The sequence below is a fragment of the Rhinoderma darwinii genome, chromosome 8, assembly GCF_050947455.1.
Source record: "Rhinoderma darwinii isolate aRhiDar2 chromosome 8, aRhiDar2.hap1, whole genome shotgun sequence".
Taxonomy (NCBI): Eukaryota; Metazoa; Chordata; class Amphibia; order Anura; family Rhinodermatidae; genus Rhinoderma; species Rhinoderma darwinii.
In genome coordinates this window covers 115,953,005-115,975,520 of record NC_134694.1, presented here as the reverse complement: position 1 = coordinate 115,975,520, position 22,516 = coordinate 115,953,005, and the positions used below count along the sequence as shown (strand labels likewise).

The 22,516-nt window shown below is 42.1% G+C and overlaps 1 protein-coding gene across 2 annotated transcripts in view; it reads left to right on the top strand.

Annotated features, from left to right (window-relative positions):
* Positions 1-22,251, top strand: part of LOC142659949 (butyrophilin subfamily 2 member A2-like) — a 33,862-nt gene extending 11,611 nt beyond the window's left edge. For both annotated transcript variants that reach the window (XM_075836560.1, XM_075836559.1), the window contains 7 exons: positions 12,209-12,559; positions 17,996-18,274; positions 18,450-18,566; positions 19,724-19,744; positions 19,847-19,867; positions 20,855-20,881; positions 20,973-22,251. In XM_075836560.1, coding sequence (XP_075692675.1) covers positions 12,209-12,559; positions 17,996-18,274; positions 18,450-18,566; positions 19,724-19,744; positions 19,847-19,867; positions 20,855-20,881; positions 20,973-21,508 — 1,352 coding nt within the window. In that variant the 3' untranslated portion in view covers positions 21,509-22,251. The remainder of the gene's footprint in view (positions 1-12,208; positions 12,560-17,995; positions 18,275-18,449; positions 18,567-19,723; positions 19,745-19,846; positions 19,868-20,854; positions 20,882-20,972) is intronic.
* Positions 22,252-22,516: the final 265 nt, after the last annotated feature.

The window sequence follows — 22,516 nt, the reverse complement described above, 5'->3', positions numbered from 1 at the left end:
AGGTATATGGGCCTGTGATTATGTAATGTCGGGGTAGGGAGATGGACAGGTGAGCCCTAATCTACCCGCCACTCAGTACCTGCCTACTTGCACAGCCCGTCCTATGCGACGGCGTACAACTGGGCGACGGTCCCTACGCTCACTATGTGCACGACAGACAAAACAAGACAAGGGAACACAGAAGCAAAGGGAAGTGGGGCAGAGTCAAACCAGGAGAGTACGCAGTAGCAAAAGCAGAACAGGAGAATAGTCAGTCAAGCAGGGTAAATATGAAGCAGAGGTCAATGGAAATAGCAGGAACAGCAGAGCCAGGAAACAAGAGAATCACAGGCAAAGGACAAGCAGCAAATGAAGGTATAAATAGACCAAGGGCGGGAGCTAGAACCGTCTGGCCAAGCTGTGATAGGTTCTCCCACTCCTCAGCCTACCAGTCTGAGTGGTAGCAGATCGAGTCACTCTATCAGACCTAGGAACAGATGCAGACTGATTAACCACGGACGTCGACACAGAAGCTGTGTCTGGCAGATCCTTTGTGTGTGCACCCGTAATTACGGGAGCGTTGCTAGGCGACGTCAGGAGATAGTCACTGTCCAGGGTGCTGAAAGAGTTAAACGATAGTCAGTAACTTTCAGCATCCTGGACAGTGACTACCGATCACAATATAGATCAACATGTAAAAAAAAAAAAAAAAAGAAGAAGTTCATACTTACCGAGAACTCCCTGCTTCTTCCTCCAGTCCGGCCTCTCGGGATGACGTTTCAGTCCAAGTGACGGTCACATGGACTGCCGCGTCATCCAGGGAGGTCGGGCTGGATGGCGAAAGAGGGACGCGTCACCAAGACAACGGCCGGGTAAGTATGAATTTCTTTTACTTTTACTAGAGAAAGGGCTGTCCCTTCTCTCTATCCTGCACTGATAGAGAGAAGAGAAGCCCTCTTCACCTGAATACGCAACGGCTAGTCCGCATCAATTTAATGCCCATTTTAGGCAAAGCCGCAACAGAATTTGCAAGGCAGATTATGTGCGCCATTGATGCTGACAGTGGCGGCAGAAACACACCATGTCTGGTTATGCCCTTAATGTCTGATCAGTAGCTGAATCACAGCAGGTTAAGGGAAGAGACAAGAGGTCGTCAAGCAGAACGGGTGGAAAAGATGAGGTTTCTGAAGGCACTTGATTGGAGGCATGACTTTGGGGTTTAGTTGACCAGATCATCAGGTCTCACACATGGTTAGCCAACCTTGTCTAAGTGTTAACTAAACCCGAAAACATTTTGTCTATATCCAATCCTTCAGAAACGATAGCTTCTCTAGTTGTTTCTCCGTGAGCCTTCGACTTTGGTGGGCTGACCTCATAGATGGCCCGGAGGGAATCTGGTGGAGGATTTATTTTTTACTAATGGCACTCCCATTGATTTTAATAGGAGTGCCATCAGTTTCCAAGTAAAGCCGAATGGGTACAATGCGTCACGGAGGGATGGTGGAGTGTTGGCTCCGAGACCCCACATATGACATCTTCTAATAGATACACATTCTCTTTAAAGTCTAGGTTTACCTTGATTCTACACTGATACAAGAGGTAACTACATGAACAATTCCATAATCCATTCCTATTATTCAAAATAATCCATTTGCAAGCAGGAGCATTGTGATAATAGAGCAGTGGATGCAGGGAATTCATTTTTCCTGTGTCTCCCCTGAATAATTTCTAGCAGTCTGTGCCTGCCTCTCCATAGACAGAATACAGGCCGGTATAAATCTCTGAGCAGTGGCAAAGGGATCAGATTTCTCTATAGATCCCTCTGAGATTTCACCAATGTCATCTAACCAATATCTGACATATCGAATCCTATTTACTGAATTTCCCCTTACAGAAAATCAGATTGTGACTTCTTTTCATTTTCAAAAAGAAAGGTCCAGTTTATATAGATTTGATTTTATCCTTTTCATAATTTAAAGGGGTTTTAGGCTAGCAAAGCTTTTACAACCTTCTAATATAGTTTGTTTTCCAATTCCGTGCCATTTTCAAGATCTCTGCTTGTTGTCAGTGAATAAGAATGTGGGTTTTTTGTTCCCATTCCGAGGAAGAGAACTCCTACATATATCAGCTGAGAAGTGGATACAACAATGCTCTGTGAGCTAAATACATCAGCAGCTGCACAAATCCCTCTGGTAGTTTGCTACAATGTATCACTCTGAGTCCACGCTGTTTATCTCACAGAGCATTGCCTAGACTGGATACAATTGTAGCAAGGACCTTATTTTGTACTGGTTTGGTACCTTTGAATGTAAACAAGAGTTTTCTCGTTCACTCACAGCAAGCAAATATTTTGGAAATGGTGAGGAATTGAAACACAAAGTATATTAGAAAGTTCTAGAACTTTTAATTTATACAGTGATTATTCCCATCACAGAAAGTCTCGAGTGCTGAGATCCCCACTGACCCGGAGATTAAAGGGGCCACACTCCTGACTTATTGCTGCAGCCCCTTCGATCTTATGATTGGTTGGTTTCCTGTCAGTGGAACTCCCACCGATCAGAAACTGATGGCAAATCCTGTGATGAAAATAACCCTTGAAGCTTTATTTATATAAAACCTCAAAACCTCTTGACGGTCTGGATTCGCGCACACAGTTTACTCGCGTTTTAAGTGGCGTTTTTCACAACTTTTTTACCAGTCCCCCCCCCCCCCCCAAAAAAAAATTTTACATTTTCATTTTTTTTCAGACTTCTCTATAGAGCTTCGAAAAAACGGCCGGAAAAAGGCATGTAAAAAGAACACGCCACCGGAAATGCATGTAAAACACCCTAAAAAATGTGTAACGTTTAAAAGACGAGGACATCGCTACATGCGCTTTTTCAAGCAGTTTAAGGGCTTGACGGAAAATACGCAGCAGAATCCAGTAGCAGCAAAGTGGGGGAGATTTAATAAATCCTGCGTAAAAATCCTGTGCAGAAATTGACCTGCGGTGCGTATTTTTTGTACCGCAGAATGTCAAGTCCTGCTGCGGAAAATGACTGAATTGCTGCGTTTTTCAAAGGAGACGTCACCATCTCCCAACACTGAGAAAAACCTACAACATCTGCACCATTTTCTGCAGTAAAAAACGCAAGAACTGGTGCCGAATGTCTGCTTGTTGTAATGGACTTTTATTTTCTGCAGCAATTCTGTTACGTGTGGACAAGTCCTAATACACAAGATGAAAGCCCTGTGTGAAGGAAGCTTTACATCAGAACAAGGTGTTTGTAGTAAGTTATATCTACCAGTAGGGGGCACCGGTGACAGTATAAACACAACACAGAGGTCCACATGTAGCAATCTAAGTTTTGTTAACCACTTAAATACCGGACAATTATTAGTGTTTTTTCATTTCTGCACTCCAAGAGCCATAACTTTTACGGTTTTTGTTGACTCAGCCGTATCAGGGCCTTTTTTTTTGCAGGAGGAGTTGTAGTTTTTATTAGCACCAGTATATAATGAGTTATTTGGGGGGTTTTTGTACCATTTTGGGGTTCATTTCATTTACGGATTAAAATGTATAAAAAAAAAATTGTGGGAAATGTAGTAAAAAAAAGGCAAATTTTTCATCATTTTATTTTACGGTTCGGTTAGCGCCTCATATGTATTTTTTTAGTTCATTTTTATTATTGTTTATTATTTTTTAAATTTTAAAAAATGTCTTTGATGAAAATAGGGGTTTATTTATGTAGTTTTTTTGGGGGGTGGAATTTTTTAAATTATTATTATTTTTTTTTAAACTAAACTGAACTTTATTTCACTTTTTTTTGTTCCACTGGGGGAATATTCTTGGGAATACATACTATTCCGAATTATTCTTACCTGTCAGTGTTACACCTAATAGGCAGATACCTATGGCAGACCTGGGGCCCTTTTTTAGGCCCTTGGTTGCCATGGTAGCCTATCGACACACCACAATCGCATCTCGGGTCACCAATGTGTAGGTGATCGGCATGATAAATTAGGATTAGCTGGCTGGGCTGTTACAGGCATTTCTCTTCCTGATAACACCTCATGGCTGCTAAATATTGACACCAATAATTTGCTTACATTTTTTTTTACGACTCCTCTGTCTAGACTCTTTTCAAAACTGTTAAGATCGGTATAAAAAGTGTATAAAATATATTATCTATTTGGCCTACGACCTAAACCCGGCTCATTATCCTTAGTAAATATTACTATTGTCTCCCTTAGAGAACGGTGAGGGTCCCGCACATCTGTGGATAATATGGATGGCCCATTGATCTCATGACCGTTTGGCGCCGAGTTTCCCTGTTGATGATTGCTTGTCGTAGGACCCCTCCAATAAAAAGGGGCTATCCAAACTGCAATATCTCTTTCAGGTGCAGGCAGATACATTACTCTGGCTATTACTTGGCACCAGGGTGACAAGTGGCAGCTACTGCAGTTTTTTTAAGTAATACTGGACTGGAACTTTCCATTTTTTTTTTTTTTTTAGCTACGGTGAAATGAACCTCAGTCCGGATCAGTGTCATTCTATTTGCTATTTGGGAGGAACACTACATACATGGGACGTCATCCGGGAGTCGGACAGCCCATTGGAACGAATCCTTGGCGATTCAGCTGATGCACTTCACGTACTTCTCACCAGATTGACCTGAGGCCGATAATATCTCGAGTCCAAACAATGCGAATTCAGGAACAATGGACGTTATGATATCTGGGGTCAAATATGTAAAAGCAGCTTTAGGAGTTCAGCTTAAGGTAGAGCATAGTCACTAGAGGCTGCCCAATCTGGCTTGGTTTGTAGATACCCGTAAGGGTCAGTTTATAGATTTGACGCGGAAACTGCGTCAGAAACAGCGCCAAAAAAATTTCTAAAATCGACGCCCATTGATTTCAATGGGAGGCAGAGGCGTATTTTTTTTTCCCGGGAGGCTCCTGGCTGCTTGTGGAAAAAAAAGGTGGCATGTCCTTTCTTGCCGCGGTTTCGGCCTCTGACCTCCCATTGAAATCAATGGGAGGCAGAATAAAACGCTCTTTTATGAGCATTTTTCTTTGCGTAAAAATACGTGCAGGCAGTTCAAAATCTGCCTCAAAATTCCTGAAGGAGTTCTGAGGCAGATTTTTTCTGCCTGCAAAAAAAGTCTGTATGAACAGGGATTTATATCCCGCCATGCCCCAACCAACTTTGTGTGTGTGTATGTGTGTGTATATATATATATCTATATCTATAACACCGCTTAGTCTTCATGTACCAAGTGGCTTTGGCAGAAACCAGGTGTCGATGTGGCCAGCGCTGGGGCTCCTCAGTGGGACTATACTTTTTGATCCCTCTGAGCCACGTTCACTTTCTATGGGTCGATACCCAGAAAGAGGTGACATGGGAGCCTCATTTGACCCCACACAAACCTTACCTTAGAAATATAGGGGCCACCTGGGTTATATAAATTGGCCTGAAATAGTAGAGTCTCTTTGGTCTGATATGATGTTGGTGGTGATTGTTTTAATTTCCCAGGACCGGCCACCCCGTGACACCCGCCAAGTGTAGTTGATGATTATAGGCCTGTCCTTGACAATCAAACATTCCCTGATTTTAAAAATAGCCCAGGATTTTCCCCCTTTAATATAAATTCCTTTTGTCTCATATTTGCATGCAGTCTCTTCCTGGAAGTATTGACTGTGCCGGCCCGTTCTGTCTCAATAGCAAATACCTGAGAATCTTGCACAATTTTTTGGGGAAGTAATTAAAGTGAAGATGTGCTGCCCAGGATAATGAGGAGGGGGGATCCGTGTAGGGGTGACTGAGCGAATACATAATATGGCACAGGTTGTGTCATGCTGCAAGCATAGGTTGTGCGGTTAAAATTAATAACACACAAAATAACCAAATTTCGAAGTCCTAACTAAATATTGCACCTGTACCGATTTCAGTATTCTTTACAAGTATTAAGCCCCCCCCCCAAAAAAAAATAAAAAAAAATAATATATATATACACATTTTTAGATTTCTTTTTTTTGGATGAGTATATATGACAGTGTAGGAAGAATACTAAATCACAGTTGCAGTACCACTTATAACAACTAGAGGCATTTTTTTTCCCCCCCAAGCCTAGACTATACTGTGTCAGGTAGTTTGTACACTATATTACGGCAGATAAATAGAGATATACAGTGTCCAGATACATAGAGATATACAGTGTCCAGATAAATAGAGATATACAGTGTCCAGATAAATAGTGATATACAGTGTCCAGATAAATAGTGATATACAGTCCAGATAAATAGTGATATACAGTGTCCAGATAAATAGTGATATACAGTGTCCAGATAAATAGAGATATACAGTGTCCAGATAAATAGTGATACAGTGTCCAGATAGAGATATACAGTGTCCAGATAAATAGTGATATACCGTGTCCAGATAAAGTGATATACAGTGTCCAGATAAATAGTGATATAGTGTCCAGATAAATAGAGATATAGTGTCCAGATAAATAGAGATATACAGTGTCCAGATAAATAGTGATATACAGTGTCCAGATAAATAGAGATATACAGTGTCCAGATAAATAGGGATATACAGTGTCCAGATAAATAGTGATATACAGTGTCCAGATAAATAGTGATATACAGTGTCCAGATAAATAGTGATATACAGTGTCCAGATAAATAGAGATATACAGTGTCCAGATAAATAGAGATATAGTGTCCAGATAAAGAGAGATATACAGTGTCCAGATAGAGATATACAGTGTCCAGATAAAGAGATATACAGTGTCCAGATAAAGAGATATACAGTGTCCAGATAAATAGAGATATACAGTGTCCAGATAAATAGTGATATACAGTGTCCAGATAAATAGTGATATACAGTGTCCAGATAAATAGTGATATACAGTGTCCAGATAAATAGTGATATACAGTGTCCAGATAAATAGTGATATACAGTGTCCAGATAAATAGTGATATACAGTGTCCAGATAAATAGTGATATACAGTGTCCAGATAAATAGAGATATACAGTGTCCAGATAAATAGAGATATAGTGTCCAGATAAATAGAGATATACAGTGTCCAGATAGAGATATACAGTGTCCAGATAAAGAGATATACAGTGTCCAGATAAAGAGATATACAGTGTCCAGATAAATAGTGATATACAGTGTCCAGATAAATAGAGATATACAGTGTCCAGATAAATAGTGATATACAGTGTCCAGATAAATAGTGATATACAGTGTCCAGATAAATAGTGATATACAGTGTCCAGATAAATAGTGATATACAGTGTCCAGATAAGTAGAGCTTTACATGGTCCAGATAAATAGTTCTTTTATAGTGTCCAGATAAATTGTGCACACATTGCCCAGGCAACTCCCTGCATTGCATCGACCACACGATCAGCACACATTTGGTGCATACAGTGGTGAGAAAGTTCTATACATTGTACAGATAAATAGAACATTCTACATTACCCAGGGTACCATACTTTGCCAAGATAGTTTCATGTATTGTCCATGATACAAACACTACCCACATAGTGCCATACTAATGATATTTTTGTTGTATACTGCATGCTATTTTTATTCCTTCCAATGATGTTTTGAGTTAAAGGGGTTCCCTGTTATGGACAATCCCCACTTGTTAGAAGGGTCCCTTGACAATAAGGTGGTCACAAATTGTCCACCCTGCAGGCACCCTCATCTGTCAACTGTACTCTAAGATTTTCTGGCAGTAAGTGTTCTATTTCCCTGCAGCGCCACCACAGGGAAAATTAAGTATTACAGACTGTCCATTCATATTAATGTATTGTCTGTACAATACAGGACAGATCAGGTCCTCCAGAGAGAGAGACGCTCTTTGTTACCGCGCTCCACTCTGACTAAGAGATGAGGATCCTGAACAGAGGACCCCCTCTATTAATCTCTAATGGGGTATTATGTTCTAAACTAGACAACCCCTTTAACAATGCCTCAAACACTAAGGCGTTGTTCAGACGGCGTGTATTTGCCGCGTTTTACGTGCCGAAAAACGCGTCAAAAACGCTTGCTTTAAGCTTCTCATTGACATCAATGGGAAAACACATTGTGTTTAAAAACTGTGTTGTGTAAAAAAAGCGTCAGGTCAATTCTTGGCGCGGAAAATGCTCCGAAAACGTGGCAAAAACGCGCCTATTTCCCATAGTCAATGGGAGTCCTAATTACGCGCCCAAAACGCATCCAAAATGCAGCGAAAAACGCCTGTACTTTAAAATGCACTTTCCAAAAACACTATCATTTTTTACACGTTTACACGTAATTTTTTTTTGAGCGCCGTGTGAACAAGGCCTTAAAGGAATTGTACAGGATTAGAGAAATGTGGCTGCTGTCTTCCAAAAACAAATTGTGTAACCATGCGATTCTGTGGGTGCAAAAGTAATGCAATGAGGCGCATCCAGTAAACTGATCATCCTCCGCAGATAAGAAAAGTCATGGCCGGAGGCTGAACATGTCCCTGATGTAAACATCAACACCTCCGGCGGCTGTAAAACGCTCCAGTGCATCAAACTCTGTTTTTATGGAGTAAATGTCACATATTTCCATTCCCACAACCGACTTCTCTGGCGCCACGTGCAAACAAAACCGGTTACACCGGCGTAGCAGTGCAACGGGCAAGTTATTTCCAATTATGGCCAAATCTTGTGTAAAGGTAAAAGGTGACCCTACAGGGATATATAATCGTGAACTGCATAAATAGCAATTCCATAATATAATCGGATCTCCTGCTCATGGAGTCGCAGCAATGGCATGGAATTTCTCTATCCATCGCACGTAATATTGGGAATCTTCTGCTTGTGATGTGAGCGATTCCTATAAGGTCTCATGCACACGACCGCATTGGTTTTTCGGTCCGCAAAACCACGGATCCGTTGTGGTCCATCGGACCGAAGAAAAAAAAACCTTGTCGTGCATCCCTGTGTCATCAGGACTCGCAGATCCACAACAATTTACCAGCATTGGTGAATCTGCAAATCCAGAACGTAAAATGACATCCTCAGTTTTTGCGGTCTGGATTTGCAGCCCCCCGCACCGATCCGTATAAATCACGGTCGTGTGCATGGGGCCATAGAAAAGAATGGGTCCGCAATTTATCCCAAAAATTGTGGATAAATTGCGGCCGCATAAGCACGATCGCGTGCATGAGGCCTAAGACTCAGTTCGCATTCGTCTTGTGGCTTCTGCTCATAAAGGACATCACAACGCGTTGCCGGAATCGCCGTATAGACCTATGACTCATAATGGGGTCTGTCAGGTATCGGTGAGGTGTCCGTCATTTTGACGGGAAATAAGAATTGCAATCAGCACTATTCTTCCTGTCGAGTATGACGGAACCAGCGATGGAGGCTTTGTCGCAGGTGTGTAAAAGCCTAAGCGACTGTTCACATCAGCGTTTTGTTTCCGTTCAACCTCTCCGACTGAGGAACCCATCAATGGAAGCCCAACGGAAACTATAGCTTCCCTTTGTATTACCATTGATTTTAACGGTAAGGCTTCCGTTGCAGTTGGTTGACGTTTGATTTTGTTCTGTACGGTTTCCTTTTTTTTTTTTTTTTTTTTTTTTTTACAGAAACAATAGCGTAGTCAATGAACGGAAACCAGACGCTGATGTGAACAGGCCCTAATATATTATGGGGTGGTCACCACAGCTATAGCGACAGATCGTTAGTCCCGTCTGAAAAATAACTGCTGCTATTCTTTATCTCTGCTCCGCTTCCACATTACATTGCAGTCCTGTGCGGAAAACAACCGCCGGATTATCAGAAGTACTGAATTAAAAGGTTTTTTGTTTTTGTTTTATATAAACAAAGTTTAATCATTGTGTAATGGACAGCTCTTCAACACGGTTTCAATTTCTCACCAAATTCAAGATCCCTGCTTGCTGTTAGTGAACGGTAACATTCTTGTATATATAATCTCGAGGCCGAATAGGTCTTACAGTTGAGCAACAATTGTAGCCGATCCAGGCAATCCATCCAATAATCAGGAATATTTGGTAATCTGGCACCTAACAGGTCCCATAAATTATAAATTCAAGGAATTCTACAAAGACGTGTTTTACCACATAATAGGAGGGAGAGTGAGTATTTGAGCAGGGTCCTACATGGAGGGGGCCCTGTTTGGTTGTTTTTTTTTTATATGGGGTCCCCTCTTCTCTATGTGCTGGTTGATGCCCCCACCTTGACAGGAGGACCCCGCTCTTTCTCACTAGCCCATCCTATGTTAGAGGGGCTAATGTTGTGGGGTCTGCAGAGGGTCCCGTGGTTCCCATGAGAAAGGGTCTTGGGTAAGCCATAAATTTGGCCACCCCTATCCATGGGTCCCCATTGCAGCTTCTATGGTGTCCATTCCTTGATCTTGGGTGGCTGAGCATTCATTTGATCAGACAGATCTAGAAATAAGTCAAATATTAATAAAACTTAAGAAAGATTAAAACTAAAAATATATCTGTAAATATTGACCTTGCGTGAGATCCTGAGCTGGGTGTATCCGGAGGTAGGGCCACTATCAGGCTAGTAGGTACAAGGTATGTCCTTCCTCCTCACTGCTTAGAACTTGTCCATTAATGGTCAGAGAACCCAACATTTTACTGGTCACATATCAAAGCGTTCATTAGCTGCTCATCAAGGTCGGTCTTGACGTTGACCTTTAGGAGATGCTTTATATTTGGGAACCTTCATCAATACATTAGGACGAGGGTCTATACAAAAATTTCCACTACATCCCACCATTCAGATTAGAACAGGTGGGTCTGGCATTGGTTTGCTTCACCTTCTTGTGTAAGAACTAGTCCTCCCTTCTTTTTTTGCTAGGCCTATGGCGGTCTGAGTGTTGCCCAGGTTAAGCCCGAACATGGGTAAGGAAATGGGGCCAATCCTAGCTGTGGGCTCATCTCCGGGGGTCCCGTAGCAGATACATGTAGCGTTACACCCAATTATGTAGCTACTCTATAGTACAGTTGGCCTGGAGACCAAGAACATTATGGATGGGTCTTCTGATTTGGAAAACATTTGATTTCATTGTGCTCCTTTTTTTGGGATTTCTGACCATTTGCACCGTGACAAATATGTGTAGAGTGCCAACAGGGCATTATATGATAACTTGCCAGACTTGCCATTCAGGGGTCTATAAAAGTTGGATACTAACCCTGTTCTTTATTGCAATGGTGGCCAATAGACAAGAACAACATGACAGAACGGGGTGACTTGTTTTTTTACCTTTTTGTTAAATTGTTCTTGCCCTTTTTCATTTATATTTTACTGAAAGTAATCTCCAATATAACAAAAATGGTTCTGGTTTCCAGGCAGTAAAATCACGCAGCAACATTTGATATGACCGGCTATTTGTCTTTAAATGGTCATGTATATTCTTTCCGCTGACCTCCTGCTGCAGCGGAGAGAACAGCGACAGCAGGGGCGGCTGACAGCTCAGTACGGAGCTCTGTGCTTGCGGCATAATCTTCGTCACATTGTACTGGAAGCAGAAATGACTCTATATCTCAATGCTGTCAGCAGATATAATGATGTACAAGTTATCCGGCCGGCTGGGGACACATCACCGTCTGATATTATAATCCAATCAGTGACCCTGTAAGAAAAATACAAGATAGATGTGTAAAGCCGACTATAGGCCAGATATGATTGTCGGGCAAAATATTGTCTGGCTGAAAAGACAATTCCACCATCAATAAGCACGGTCAATTTTGCCGGGTTTTCCCAATATGCCATAATAAATCGCATAACCAACAAAGCATCCTTGGATGTTTCCATATATTCTATGGACAATAATGGGGTTGCCCTGTTCCCGTTTCCAGTGGAGAAGCGGCAGTGTATGCAAATCAATCAACCGGTCTGATTTCCGATACACCCGGCAAACAGACTTTTTCCAGCCATCCAGACGTTTTGCTGCAGGGGCAATGTAGTATTACATAGTGGTCATTCAGATAATACATGGACTTCCCAAGTGTCTCATACGGGGGGGGGGGGGGTCGTTGTAAATGTTGATAGTGGCCCAGAGCCAAGGTGGCTTGGTTTGGCAGCAGGGGTGCCTCTGGGCATCTGGGTTGCTCCGTCTGCGGCTGCGTATTGTGGTGACCGCCATGCGGTGCTGCAACCAGTAGGGACCCACTTAAAAGAGGAGAAATGGCAAGTTATAATGGACTCTCATTTGGTTTTCACCGTCTCTTCCAGGTGCATTTAATCTACAAACACAGGATACCAAGCAAATAGCAGAAGTGGGAGCAAATACTGTTTTGCCGTGCACCTTGTCGTCTCCTCAGAGTCTCGCCCAGTTGAAGGTGCACTGGTTCCGTTCTCTTTACCTCTCGACAGTATTCTTACTGAACAATGGAAAGGAAGACAAAGAGCGACAGAGTCCTGAGTATAGTGGAAGAACGTCTCTCCGGGCTCCACCTGAGTCTGGGGACCTAACACTCCTGTTGCACAATGTCACCCTCTTGGACGCAGATATGTATCACTGCATAGTGGAGAACACCACCAGCAAAGACTATAAAGAAGTGATCATAGAGCTCATGGTCATAGGTAAGTGGGAGGGTAAGGAAGTGATCATTATTTTTTATTCGTTTCTTCACAAAATCCTGTCTAGAGTGCACCTTCCATGGGGCCATGTTAGAACTAGGCCACCAAGTGTTTCTCTATGGAGTGAGATGAGAAATATATTTACAGGCTCCACATTTTGGTAAATACAGATCATTCCTGCGCTTTCCCATCTAAATTCCAAAAATGTTTGGGGGGCATTTCACTTTCCATCACAGGCCACAAAAAAAACCTACAAGCACCCCCTTCGTCCTGTCTTCTCTTTAGGTCTTCGTACTTCTCAATGTCAGGATTTTTTGTTAGTATGCATCCAATTTTTATTCAGGTTATCCTCCTTTTCTATCAATCAAATGAACTTGTCCAATGAGCCGGGGCCCTTCATAAAATATCTAGAATAAGATAAAACTTCAGTCTGGTTGTTTGCACTTCAAGTAGAAGATTTGGTATTATTGGCCAATGATCCACTTTTCTTACATAGCTTGAATTTATGAATACTCCCCTGTCCCGGCGCTTTCTTGTCTAGACTTCCAAACCACATCTTGGTCCCAATGTCACCTAAAATGGCATGCTAAGGAAACAAAGAACCAACCTCTTAAGGACCATGAAAATCATCATTGACCTCTTAAAGCAGAAGGTGTTGGCAGGTCATGACTTTCACAACTAATCCCGAACCAAGGAGTTTCCTTTATCTTAGGGGAGAAATAGTAGGGTAATGGCGATGATATGGAAAAATTGGGGCCTGGAGAGCAACCAGAGACTGGACCAATGGACTACTCTGACTTTCCATCCAATAACTTTTTTTCTTATTTTATTTGGAGACCGTTTCTATTTAGAACTATCCTTTAATAAATGTATTTTTACCAACCAGCACCTTGATGGGCAAAAATATCGGGATGCTGGTCAGATCAGGTGCAAATTGCCCACTGTATGGTCAGGACTTTTCAAAAACATTCTGATTTGTGTGTAATTCTTCACCTCCATGACCTTCTCCAATTTTTCAAGGTAATTGCAAATGATCTTTTCTTTTTTTCAGTGGTTCCTAAACTGGAATGTACCTGTCGAACCAGTGTAGAAGTATGTGCACAAGACTGAAGGCGAAGGAGCTGCCGTGGGAAGGGCAGAGTAGTGGTGCAGTCCGGTTTTCAGATACTTAGACATCTGTTACTAGTTAGTTGTGTCTTCAAGTATATTTTGTAGGTTGAAGGAGCCTAACTGGTCTGGCAACCAATTATCTCGGCGGTGTACTCTTCGAGAATGTTTTAAGTTGCACGTTCCTGGACTGACTACCACTAGTTACAAGTACACCAGTCAATTGCTAAAAAGAACAGCAGATGATACTCAAATAATCAGACTTTGAGTGAATCATCAGTATCTCATCAATTCCAAATGTGCATGAATTTTAATTACATAAATTTGCTGCTACACTTTGGGCTGCAGACATCCTTCTGCAGAGTAAACTCGGTGGGAATGGATGCTAGATCATATAATATATTAGCGTTACTGTACAACATAGTATTGATCTGGCAATACCAGTCTTACCAGCATGGCAAGCAGAACATGGACTATCGGATTCTACATGGACCCTTTTGACCCCTGCAGAGGGGTCCAGTTTTGAGCCCTTGTTTGAAGATTTTACGCGGCATACTTTCCATTTCAAACTTGTCTAGTAGCACAGAGACCTGACAACCCATCCCTTGCACAGACCAATGAACCATAGGATTTCTTGGCCCAATACCAAGACAAAATGTTTACATTATACGGGATAGAAAATAAGAGTGAGGCGTGGGGCAAATTTTTCAGGTTTGCCTTTTTATTCCGGATACATTGATGACATCTCCAAAACTACTTAGCGATGAGGTTAATACCCAATATTCCTGGCAGTTAAGGAAAGCTTTAGTGTTATCACTAACTGTTCCAGGTGGTCTAGGGTGGTTTAGGAATGAATGATTTCCTTTATTATCTAGATTGGTTGTCGTGGGTGATACACTTTATCCCTGGCAGTCTAGGGTGGTTGAGGGGTTATTTCATATTATCCTCTGTGACTAAGGGTAATTTAGGGTTACATTTTATAGTTATGATGTTTTAGGGTAGTTTGAGGGTTAATGATAGTATTTATGATGATCTAGGGTGGTTTAGAGGTCAATGGTAATAACTTTGGTGGTCCAGATTACTGAAGGGGTCGGTCTTAATGTCCCTGATGGTTTAGGCAACCTGGTGTCCAATTGAAGTCCTGTACTGTCCGTGCCCCCTGTGTGCAGCCTGGCCTCCCCTATGGACAGCCCTGATTGTCACACCTGATACTATTCCAGGGGTGCTACAATAGAAAGATTTATGTAATAAAGTTGTGGTTCAGATGATGTCTTGGGGGAGGAACTGATCTTTACCAGTCAATAATTTAATTGGAATTGTACATGTAAACACGGTAATCTGTCCACTTTAAAAGATCAAGATCAATGATGATAATGGTGGTCATGAGCCATACACCTATGCACCTATGCTCTAAATCTGAACCTTTATGGTTGACTACAGTGAACCTTATTACTGTGACTTCACTTGATTCTTTCGTAAATGAAGCTGGGATATTTTTTGAAGTGCCAGAGAGAGAACCATTCTGGTGACCACAAATTTCCCACCATGTCACACGTTGGAACAGTATAAAGGGATTGTCCAGTTTAGAAAACACATTTCCATACACTTTATTAGGGAATTCTAAAGTAATAGAGGGGGTCCTCTGTTTAGGATCCTCAGCTCTTGGCCAGAGTAGAGGGCGGTTACAGAGATTGTCTCTTTCTCTGAAGGACCTGTCCTGTCCTGCATTACACAGACAACCCATTGACATAAATGGGCACTGTGTAATGCTTAATATCTCCTGTGGTGGCGCTGCAGAGAGTCTGAACACTTACTGGCAGGTTTCCTCATAGATTACAGCCGATCGCTGGGGGTCCCAGCAGGGGCACACTTTGTGATCAGCTTATTGTCAAGCGACCCTTCTAACAAGTAGGGATTGTCCAAAGCAGAGAATCCTTTAAAGCAGCTCTACAGTGTTAGGTACCCACCAAACAGCTCCTCATATCTCAGCTTCCTGAGCATCTAGGAATATGAAATTCAGGAAATTAGATATTGACGGGAGTTGCAGTCACACCGGATTTTTTTTTATTTTTAATTTTTTTTTAGGTTCTGAGTTGGACTACCCCATAAATGATAACTGATCATTTAATGACTTAAGCAGAGCACGAGAGAACATTCATAATTGACAATAATTGTTGGGCTTATTTTTATCTTTTGATTCTGTCAATTCCTCTAGTCCTCGGCTCAGTTCTGTCTGAATTGCTTCCTATTAAAGGCTTTAGATGAGCCTCAAATGTCTCTAAAGGAGACTAAATGAACCCGGATACCGGACATGGGAAACCAGCATGATCTTAGCCCTTTTTTGGGGCAGAGCTATAGTTAGTGGAGATGTAGATATTGCACTTGGACCCTGGTGACAGAGGGGCCCCAAAGATTCCTCTGCCACATAGGAATGCATCGGTATTATAAATGGCAGATGACAGGTGGAGGGCCCTTTGACCGATTTTGCATTGGGCTAAAGTTACACCTCTGACCCTTGTCTCTATTAACATCAAAATGCATGAGGCGAGTTTAGAAACATCAGTATACAGCTCCTCACTCTGGATATTTCACTGTCAGGCATGATAGACAGGAGAAGCCACTAAAAATTCTGAAAATCACCAATAAATCTTTAATGTGACATTTTACCTGCTCAGAAGCCTCGTCATTCAAGCTAAAAGAGAAATGCAGACATTTAAAGGTCATCGCCTCCAAAATCTTAATATAATGACGGAATTTTCTGAGTGTGTTAATAATGCAAAAATTACCTATTCTTGCTCCTCCTTGGGCTCCCGGTCAAGGGTCCTTAAAGTGTAATTCCAGACAAAAACTATAAATAAAGCTTAAGTCTAGAAATAGGCCCATCCACAACCAACAAAGGCTTAGTTTTCTCATGGCTTTTTTTTAAGGGATGTTCGTTGCACCTCAACTTGGCCACAGTTTGTGTATTTGCCCCAAATGAGCCCCCAGGGAGTCTGTGTAGGAAATACTATCTGGTCATTCATAATTCTACAGTAGTGGATGAAATTGGATGCAGCCTAGCTGGGGAGTCATGTAGATCCAGAAAATACTAAGGCCTGAAGGTGACACATTAGGGGTTGTCTCACCACAAAAAACACTTTTAATATATGAGAGCTGCAGCTGATCATTGTGGGTCCGGCTCCTAAGACCCACAAAAAAAAACCAGTTCTTTCCAGCAGTCTTGGCCACTGGCTTACCCATGCTGGCTCCAGCCGCTGTCCCGCTCCTCAATGTGTGTTCCTCTCCCTGCTCCTCTACTGTGGCTGCCCATAGTATCCGTGCGCACCTTTGCCTCCTCTTAAAGGGCCAGCGTGCACACCAGTAAAAGCGTCCCTAGTTAATCCCAACTAGCCCTTGGTTATATAGGTTGCTCAGTCCGTTGCCCGGTGCCTGATTAAAAATTCCTAGTTCTCTAGTTCCTGCCTAAGGTATTGCCGATCTGACCTCTGCTTGTTCCTGACTTTGTCCCTGCCTTCTGAATTCGTCTTGCCTGATTCCTATACCTGATCTCGGCTCATCCTGACTGCAGCATCTGTGCTGCCCGCCCTGACCTTCTACCGGTTTCTGACTTTGCACGTCCTTTTGCACGTCCCGTTTCTTGCCTGACCCCTGGTATTTCGCAACAGGTTCTCTTGTCCTGCTAGGTCAACTGCTATCAACACCGGGACCACTTCAAGAGGTAGCGATCTGGTAGTCTCCCCACAGCAAAGTCCAGATCCCCATACAAGGGTCAAAGGGTGGATGCTGGGGAGGCCACTTAGACAACACCCTTAGAAGAGGCCCAAAGCCAAACCGGTTTGGTAGCACAGTGGGTCCACAACCCACTGGTGGTTACAAGAGACTGTCTATTACTGTTTTTGGGCACTATATAGCACTGCTATTTGGGCATTAATATCATTTTTACTTGGAAACTGTATAATTCTATTATTTGGGCACTGCTTCGCTCCTTTTCCCTCCTTCCAATAAAGGGACGCCCCATACAATGCTTTTGCCTAGGGGCCTCAACAGGCCTCAATCCAACCCTGGTAGAAGACAATTCTTGTCAACAATTCATGTCAACAATTGCTCTGCCTCTGTAGAAGCATCACATGCTGCAATAACCTCTATAGACTAATGTTAATGTTCCGCTTTGCCTTTATTGATGCGGGAGCATGATTTAGTTTTCTGAACTTTTATAACTTTATGAATGTGGGTCATGATGGTGAGCGCCATTTCTCTACTACATGCATGAATAATGACATGTTCTCTTGCTCTTTTTGGATCGCTCATGTGTTTGCCTTGTATGTTTTGCAGGCATCGGCTCCATCCCTGTCTTGGGGTTCTCTTTGCAAGACAATTTCATTAGTATTTCTTTCGTCACCTCAGACTGGTTCCCAAGTCCAGAAATGCATTGGGAAGTAGATGGCGGCACTATGGTCACAGATAAACAGGAGGTCATTCGCAACCAGAGCGATGGTCTGTTCCATGTAGATAGCAAAATTCTGCTCAAACGCCCCAGTGATGGACGTGTGTATGGTGCAGTGCGGCATCCGGTGACGGGTAAAGATGTTGGGCTTTATATGGAAATTGCAGGTAAGTCCCATGTTATTTGGAAAATTCCTTATTGGATTAAATACCTATACAACCACTTGACCACAACCAACGTCTCCGCCTTTGTTACCCTTATACCTGTTACTTGACTTGACAGCCTTTATTTTTTTACATTGTACATTCGAATATATCTGTGACCATTTCTTTGTCTCCCCAGCGGACATGTTCCCTCGTCTGTCGTCATGGGCCTACGGCTTTATCTTCACCTTTGTGATATTGACAGTAGGAGCCATACTTACAATTATTTACATTCAGAAGCAGCACAGACAGAAAGGTGGGACTTAAAGCAGATGTATGGTTTCAATAAATTCTTTTTTTTTTGTTCTTTTTTTTTTTAATGAGCTATTGGACATTATAAGTTTAATAGAGAGTGGCCCTTTATCCAGAGTGGTAGGAAGTTATAAAGAGTGTATCTCATTCTGGAAGAACCACCACGTCCATACTTTACATGGACAGCCCATCGACTTTATTGAGCGCCATGTAATACTTCCTTTGAACTGTGGTGGTGCTGTAGGGATATTTAACACTTGCTTTTAGGTTCTTCTATAGCTTTCAGCTGATCTCTGAGGGTCCCAGAAGCGGAACACAGTCGAAGGAGCTTATTTTAGAAGGACCCTACTTACAAAAAGGAATTGTCCAAATGGAGAAATCGTTGATGGAGTAAACTATGTGTTTAAGGAGTATTTCACAAGAACGATAGGAATATTATCAAAAAGCGAAGAGAACTCAATATGTGAATGGGTAAATGAAAATCAGAGGAAAAAGAACAAACCATCGCTCTATATAGATCATATCCGGGAACCAGCCAAAGAAATATGTTAATTTTTTTTATTGTTTCGAAAATTTGTCTTGAAAATGAATTGTACCCAATAATGACACTTTAATAATAGAATTTTCATAATCTAGAGGAAAGATCATAAATAAGAGCAAGGCCTTGGGCAATGGAGTTCTACCAGGAGACTTAGAAGACGCTTTTGGCACCAGCTGCAATTCACCCAAAATTTTGGATCATGAAAAAGTATTTATGAGGGATATTATTGAACTAAGCCATATAACATATCAATTTATGGATGTTGGTTGCATCAATGTATAAATATACATTGGGAGGAATTGCTCTATAAAGTAGAGGGGCTCACCCAGTTAGTCTCAGAAATATTTACAAAGGGTCAAGGAGCAATGGGACATTTTAACTGCTGGTCAAAAGTTATAGCCATTAGTGTTTGTCTTCTCTGACATCTGGGCTATGTGACTGCAATCTGTGGCCTTACCAGGTGACATCATGTTGCCACTGGATGAGGACTGCAGCCTCCATATTAAAATGTAGGGCAATTCGAGCCACAAGGATATTCTTGCTTTTCTCTCATTCTTGTACTTTAAAAATGAGTCTTAACAAGTGATGGAACCTAATCCTGTTTTCTTCCTCTGTTGTAGTGAACCTCAATAGGACCATAGGTGAGAGTTTTCACACAATATATTAATATACTATACAAATTAGGCATAGCGACTCGTATCGAGGTGTGTTTTCTGTCTAATGTGGTTTATCTGTCTTCACAGATACTCTCTCTACTGAAGTAGGTAAGTCTCAAATTACGAGAATTAGATGATCGTTTAAGAAAATTGCACTAAAAAAAATTGACCACCAATACAGCAAAATTCCACTCCATACCCGATTATCTGTAACACCCACTTGTCCAGAATGTGCTGAAATGCCAACCAAATTGCATTATCCGATGCTGGATGATCTTAATCGTTTTTCCTGGATTTCTCATTAATCTCCTGCCCTGTAAAAGTTGTTGTGTCAGACGACTGCTTAAAGTGACCATCCGGTCCCAGGACAAAATTCTAAATGTGATGGAGTATATGGAGTTAGTTTATCTCGTGCCTTCCAGTTGTGCCCCTCTGCCGTGGATCTGCCGCTTTGGGGTCCCCTCTGTGTTGTCCCAAAAGGCGGAGTCTAATATACTCCCTTTGTTCTCGGATTGGACAGAAATGCTCACAATGCTCTGGCAAATCCGAGAACAGTGGGAGTGTCTCAGACTCATAGTCTAAGAAGCGCTGTAGCCATGTTAGGACAACATAGACGGGACCCCAAAGAGGCACAACTGGAGGGCACCAGTTAATATAACTCCATGTATCCCGTCATATTCAAAATGCTCTCGTGGGACCGGAAGGTCACTTTTAAGTGCTACCTTATTTTAATAAAAGCCAAAGTTTTGGAAAATAAGTCTCTTTCCAGGGGGTGCAACACTTTACCATAACTCTCCCTGTGTCCCAGGACAGAAAGACTTGATACTTGTTGGCCTTCAAACCCTACCAATCCCTGGTAGAAGCTATGGGTGGCATGACCCGTGGCTTGCTTCAACTCCTCGTGTAAATTGCTCATGTCATCCCATCTTCCTGGACCCTATAATAGAAGCTTCCTAAATATCAATACATCTCTATATGAATGAATCATTTCACATTTGGCAGCCAAAAAATGTGTTCAGCTGGAATAAACATTCAATGAGAAGATTCATTATGTCTTACCCAGTTTTTCTCATTTTTATTTATTTTTTCTTCTAGCTTGGAGACAAGCGGTTATGACTCCAGGTAAAGTGACCATGTTTTGTACTGAAGTCTTTTGCTATTTTATCATTCACCATTTTACTAGTTTTTACTTCTTTTCACCCTCCTCTTTCAGAATACATTACATTATGTCCTGAGACTGCCCACCCTGAGCTGTCTGTTGCCCCCAACCTCCTAACACTCATGAATGAACCACCAACGGAACAACCTTCTCCAAGCAATTCCCGTTTCGAAACTGAGCGTTGCTGCCTTGGCCTACCTGCTTTTTCCACTGGCTGTCATTACTGGGAAATTGAGTTAGGGAATTGTCTTGAGTGGGCTGTCGGAGTAGCTTCCCCCCAGGTTCGAAGAAGAGGAGACGCATACATGTTTCGTCCCCAAGAACATATTTGGTGTATTTCCCGTTTCGTGGAATTATTTAAAGCTCTAGACACTCAGGAGGCTCCTCTGCCGGTGTTGCAGGAACAGCTTCAGCGAGTCGGGGTCTACCTAAATCTTTCTGGACCCCGGCAGATTACTTTCTATGATCCAAGAAGTTGGAAGGCCCTCTATACATTCGATGATGTTGGGCATGATAGAGCAAGTGTCTTACCCTTTTTCTGGTTGGGTAGAAAGGGAGATACAATAAAGTTAACGAGTAGAGGTCAATAGTAGAAGTCGTCCACAAAAGGGAATAACGGAAAGTTTAAAGAGGTGCTCAGCAAAGATGGAAATGGATTCTCAAGATTGATCTCATAACTATAGATCAACTGGATCGTAGACCGTCCTTATGGTAGTATATCTATAAGGTGAGAGAAGCGAGAAACAGGAAAAAGAAAGTGGACACCTCTGCAAATTTTGTGTTCTTATTTCTGACAATTCTGAACATTTAGGCTTGTGAATGTAGAATGAAATTCCTTTAATCCAGCCTTCCAGTAGTCCGGCACTCGGCAAAGTACTGGCCGATGGCCAAGAATCACACAAGAAGTCATCATGACTTCTGTTTGATAATCCAGGATATTTGTCAATCTGCTCGTGCTTGGTCCCATGGGTAATAATATCTATTATATGTATGTCTCCGTATTATTACAGAGTACCAGGGGTGTAGCTATCGGGGTGCAGAGGTAGAAGTCGCAACCTGCTCCGATGCCCGAGGGGGCCCAAAGGCCCTTCTGGCCTATCGGACACTAGTATTATAAATGGCACATGGTAGGTGGGGGCACTGTTACAGATTTTGCATTGTGACCCAGGACCTTCAAGTTCAACTCTGCTTATAGCCCAATTCCAGTCACAATTGATTTTAACATGAATGGCGGCCTAAAAATTCCTACATTAAACAGTAAAGATATTTTTTTAAAGGGAATGTACCGCTTATATATATATTTTTGATAATTAAAACTAAACACTGAAATGTATTCTTTTTTTCTAATCTGTTTTTCTTTTGAGTGTCTATTTTTTAAATTCTATTTTCTGTACATGACTATGGGGCGGGAGCTGCTGATCGGAGCTGTGAACAGCTTTACAGCAGCCACATAGACATAAGAAACCTCAATCAGAAAATGATCTATTGACTTCTATGGGAGAGTGTAGTGGGCATGCTCTGTGCAGAGGTCCCTGTGGGAGATGGACACTGGACATCAAAAGGGGTTCTCCCACTTGGGACATATAAGCCAAAACAGA